Here is a 4,474-nt window from a genome sequence, read left to right as displayed (position 1 = left end):
CTTGCGTAGAGGTCTGTCTAATCTTTTCAGTATCTATTTTTTTTTGGTATATTGTAGACTCATCTATTTAGTAAAGCGAAAATTTAATAGATATTCAATTTAATATACTTTCCCTAACCTCCCCCCAACCCCCCATTGGTATTATTTTTTTGTTACTTTTTTCGTTAATAACTTTTTAATGAATAACGAGCGACGGCTAAAATCACCTGAAGGTTACTTGGGGTCATGCTCTTGACAAAATATATAAAGAGCAAGATCATTGGAGCAGTCTCCCTTCATCGGTATATTTACCTTAAGTAAATCTAATTGTTAATATATTTACTAAAATTAGGAAAATTTTCTTTTTTCAGTGTAAATATATTGTTTATCAAAATATTGAAATGATATTTTCAGAATCATATTATAATATAAGCGATTTTAACAAAAGTCTAAAAAAAGTAATACCTAAAAGATCTTTTACGTTTGTTTCTTTGCCAGTTGCGTTACCGGTTATTATAATACCATCCGCTAAAAAAAATTCGGCAGCTTTTACTGTTTCCAACAAACTTACATCGGAAGTGATTGCGTGTGAACTGAAAAATATTGGAAAAAAATATAAAATAATATATTTACGCAGAGCGTATATTTTCAGACATAAAATAATAACTTAAAATAAAGGTGTAAATCGTATTAGTGTAAATCATTTCTTTAACTCCCAATTGATAGAATTCGAACAATTTTGTGTTAAATAAGTATCAATAGAAAGGGCCAGTGAGCCTTGCATGGAATTTAGTGCCAGTTATAATGTAATATATTTAACATAAAATTAATTTACAAACCCAAATGTTTTGGTTCCGCATTGAACCATATTTTAGTGAGTGAATACAAAAAGTCGTCAATAAATTACATGAGTGATCGCTCGCTAATATAATATAATCTCGTTAAATCGATGAACTTGCGCGTATGTCCGTGTGTCACATACATGAAAATGTTAAGGATGGAATCGTTCATTGTAAATAATTAAGCTGAAGTCTCTGTATTGAAATGTTAGAGCTAGCCTGTCCCGAATTTAAAGAGCCGGATCGAAGTAGCAAACTTATTAAACATGCTGGCTAGAATAATTACAGGGAATCTTTTAAACACAGAACAATAATTAAGGAAAGTTAAAAAACGAAACTTAATGTAAAAAATGTACTTTGAGTCAGTGTATAAAAATTGAGACGTCACACGGAACGTTCAGTCAGGCGGTAAACATGGAATGATCCGGACAGACCGAATACAACAAATACGGTACCTAAGAGAAATAAGCACGTAGGAAGGAATAAAAATGTGGAAATATGAGGAAGTAAGGAAAGGGAAACGACATTAGGAAGAAGATAACCTGTTCAAGATAGGAAGAATGTCTGAGAGAAACTCCGTGTCACTGACTCAAAGTGTAATCTTTACATTCAGTTTCGTTTTTTAACTTTCCTTAATTATTGTTCTGTGTTTAAAAGATTCCCTGTAATTCCAGTCGACAAGTTTAATAAGTTTGCTACTCCAATCCGGTTCTTTAAATTTGGAACAGGCTAGCTCTAACGTTTTAATACAGAGACTTAAGCCTAATTATTTACAATAAACAATTCCATTCTTAACATTTCTATTTATGTGAGACACGGGCAAAATTTACGTGCAAGTTCATCGATTTAACCAGATTATATTATAGCAAACGATCTCTCATATAATTTATTGACGACTTTTTATATTCACTCACCGAAGATGGTTTAATGCGGAACCGAAACGTTTGGGTTTGTAAGTTAATTTTATGTTAAATATATTACATTATAACTGGCATTAAATTCCGTGCAAGGCTCACTGGCCCTTTCCATTGATAATTATTTAATGTTTTATTATATAAGTCATCAGGATACTTATTCATTTTGAGTTGAGTTGATGATTGATTGAATTCAAACAATTTAACATTTTTCAATATTTAATCCAATATAATACAAAATGTTATAAATTAAAATTTTTGTTATTATAATAGTTATAATTTTAGTTGTATTCAAAGAAAATATTTCCATTTATGTATTTTTTTTTTTATAAATAAAAAATTTAGTTTTTTCTTTTTTTTCAACTTTGAGAGAGAGAGAGAGAGAGAGAGAGATTGGAAAAAGAAAGAGAAATAACAGATGATAGGGGACGAAAAAAAATGAGAGGAAAAGAGAAAAGAAGAATCTTAGGATCTTACCTGTGTTTTTTTTTTACATCAACGAAAACGAGGATATTATCTGCATCGATTTGTTTTCTATATCTTAATAAAGTTCCAGCTTTTGAATCCATAAAACCTTCATCACCCACGTGGGAGAAAACAAATCCTTCGGCCCTAATAAACTGCAATTCTGCAGCTTTGGCAACCGCGATTGCTTCTTTGTTGCATCCTGCAAGAATCTAAACAGCGATCCTTGTCTGAATAAATAAATTTAATAACAATTTGTTTAAAAATAATGTAAGGATTAAAGTATGTAGCGTTAATTTATCTTTAAATTTGACGTTATTAAAGCAATTGGAAGGCATTAAAAACATCAAGAAATAGTTGTATCAATAGGTAAATAATCCTACATTCTATGCTATTAAAAATCTATTATGCGCGAAAAATTTAATATTAAAGATTTTATAAATTTTCGTTAAATACTTTGATAAAAAACATTACATTGATCAAAGATTACCATTAATACATGAATAAAAAACAAATTAATTCACTTAATTACCAGAATAAAACATTTAAAATTTATTTTAGACTAGTGGAAATTGGCGCTGTAATTATTGCGCATGAATTTCTTCCAGAAAAAAGAAAAGATTAATCTTCGTGAACCACATATATTTTTCAGACGTTTAGGTCCTGGTTTTGAGCCATCTGCAGTAGTATAAATCTTATTCAGCATACAGCACCCAAAAAAAATGTTCTACTTATGAGCGGGAAATTCCTTTAAGCATTTCCTTTAAGTAAAAATATTTACATTAAGCATATTCTTCAGCTATCACGCGTATTTATTTATAAATAAGTGGACACATGTGCTATAATCAAGAATAAATTCCTCTATAGAAAATTTCATTATAATAACTCGAATAGTCTCTTGAAATAAGAGGATATGCTTGATACTCGCGACACGCTTATTTATAGATTATTTATAGATATATATAGATTTTTTATTTTAAAAAAATTTTTTATTTTTATTATTATATATTATTAATTATAATTATTATTTATTTTTTTATTTAAAAAATTTTTTTTAATTTAAAAATTCTTTTTCCATTTAAATAAATAGAAAATTTATTTTTTTGAACAATGCAACATAGTTAAAAAAAAACAGTGAAGTTTTCGTCGTTTATAATTGTTATTGCTAAGTTTTGTTTAGTTGCTTTAAGTATGCGAATAGAGTTATTGACATCTATACCAACTATATGGAATTCATCACGAAACATCAGTTCTCGGGCGGTCGCAAAGGTGAAGCAACACTTAACTATGGGTGACCGCTTTTAGGAAAAAAAATACCATAAATTTAATTTACGCGAATAGAGTTATTGCAATCCTCACATCCATTAAAATAAATGTGAACCTCTTAATGCCAGAAGAATCTCCTTTCAATTAAAAAAAGCAATCTTTTTTTAATTGAAAAGAGATTCTTCTAGCATTAAGAGGATTGCAATTTTAAATCCAACATTTCATAGTAATTCTATTCCTCTACCTTTTGAAGTATCATCTTGAGTCGATATACAAGAGAAATTCCTCTAGCAGCAAGAGGGTGCCACTAAGAAATAGAACATTTTTTGGGTGAGTCAATCTTAGTCATCAATAGTTTGTCATTGTAACGCGTAGATGGGGTCATCTACGGGAATAGTGTCATCCCACGACTCGCAATAGTAACAAAATATACAGGGTGCCCTATTTTAATTTCCCACCTCAAATAACTTTTTTATTTTTGATCTTAGAAAAAAATGTTTCAGACAAAAGTTGAAATGTTCAGACAAAAAACGTTTTTTTCTAACAATAAGATCAAAAATAAAAAAGTTATTTGGGGTGGGACATTAAAATGGGACTCTGTATAGGCGCTCTTTATCGATTATGGTCAAATTATTATATTTTAATTCTAGACGCTTGGAATTATATGTATAGACATTTATCGTGAGATTTTTCTTACATTGACTTCTTATAATTTGACCATAATCGATAAAGAGCGGCTACATACATATTTTGTTACCATTGCGAATCGTGGGATGACGCTATCCGGATCTCATCCTCGCATTACAATGAAAGACTCTTGACGACAAGATTAACTGTTATATTTGAACGAGATTTATACTGCTAAAGATGGCTCTAAACCAAGGCCTAAACGACTGGAAAATATAGATATATGTATATGTTTGCAAAGATTAATTTTTCTTTTTTTGGGGGGGGGGAAGAAATACTGCACAATAATTACCGATTTCCACTAATCTAAAATATCTTAAATGT

General features: G+C 29.7%; 1 protein-coding gene across 1 annotated transcript in view; it reads right to left on the bottom strand.

Annotated features, from left to right (window-relative positions):
* LOC105455730 (uncharacterized protein F13E9.13, mitochondrial) overlaps positions 1 to 2,409 on the bottom strand; it is a gene marked incomplete at its 5' end in the record, with an annotated part of 13,458 nt that extends 11,049 nt beyond the window's left edge. Inside the window, 2 exons of the mRNA XM_011699270.1 lie at positions 445 to 572; positions 2,210 to 2,409. Coding sequence (XP_011697572.1) covers positions 445 to 572; positions 2,210 to 2,409 — 328 coding nt within the window. The remainder of the gene's footprint in view (positions 1 to 444; positions 573 to 2,209) is intronic.
* Positions 2,410 to 4,474: the final 2,065 nt, after the last annotated feature.

Source organism: Wasmannia auropunctata, unplaced genomic scaffold (assembly GCF_000956235.1).
Source record: "Wasmannia auropunctata unplaced genomic scaffold, wasmannia.A_1.0 LD335870.1, whole genome shotgun sequence".
Classification (NCBI taxonomy): Eukaryota; Metazoa; Arthropoda; class Insecta; order Hymenoptera; family Formicidae; genus Wasmannia; species Wasmannia auropunctata.
The sequence above is the reverse complement of the archived record's forward strand: the minus strand, read 5'-3'. Positions and strand labels throughout refer to the sequence as shown.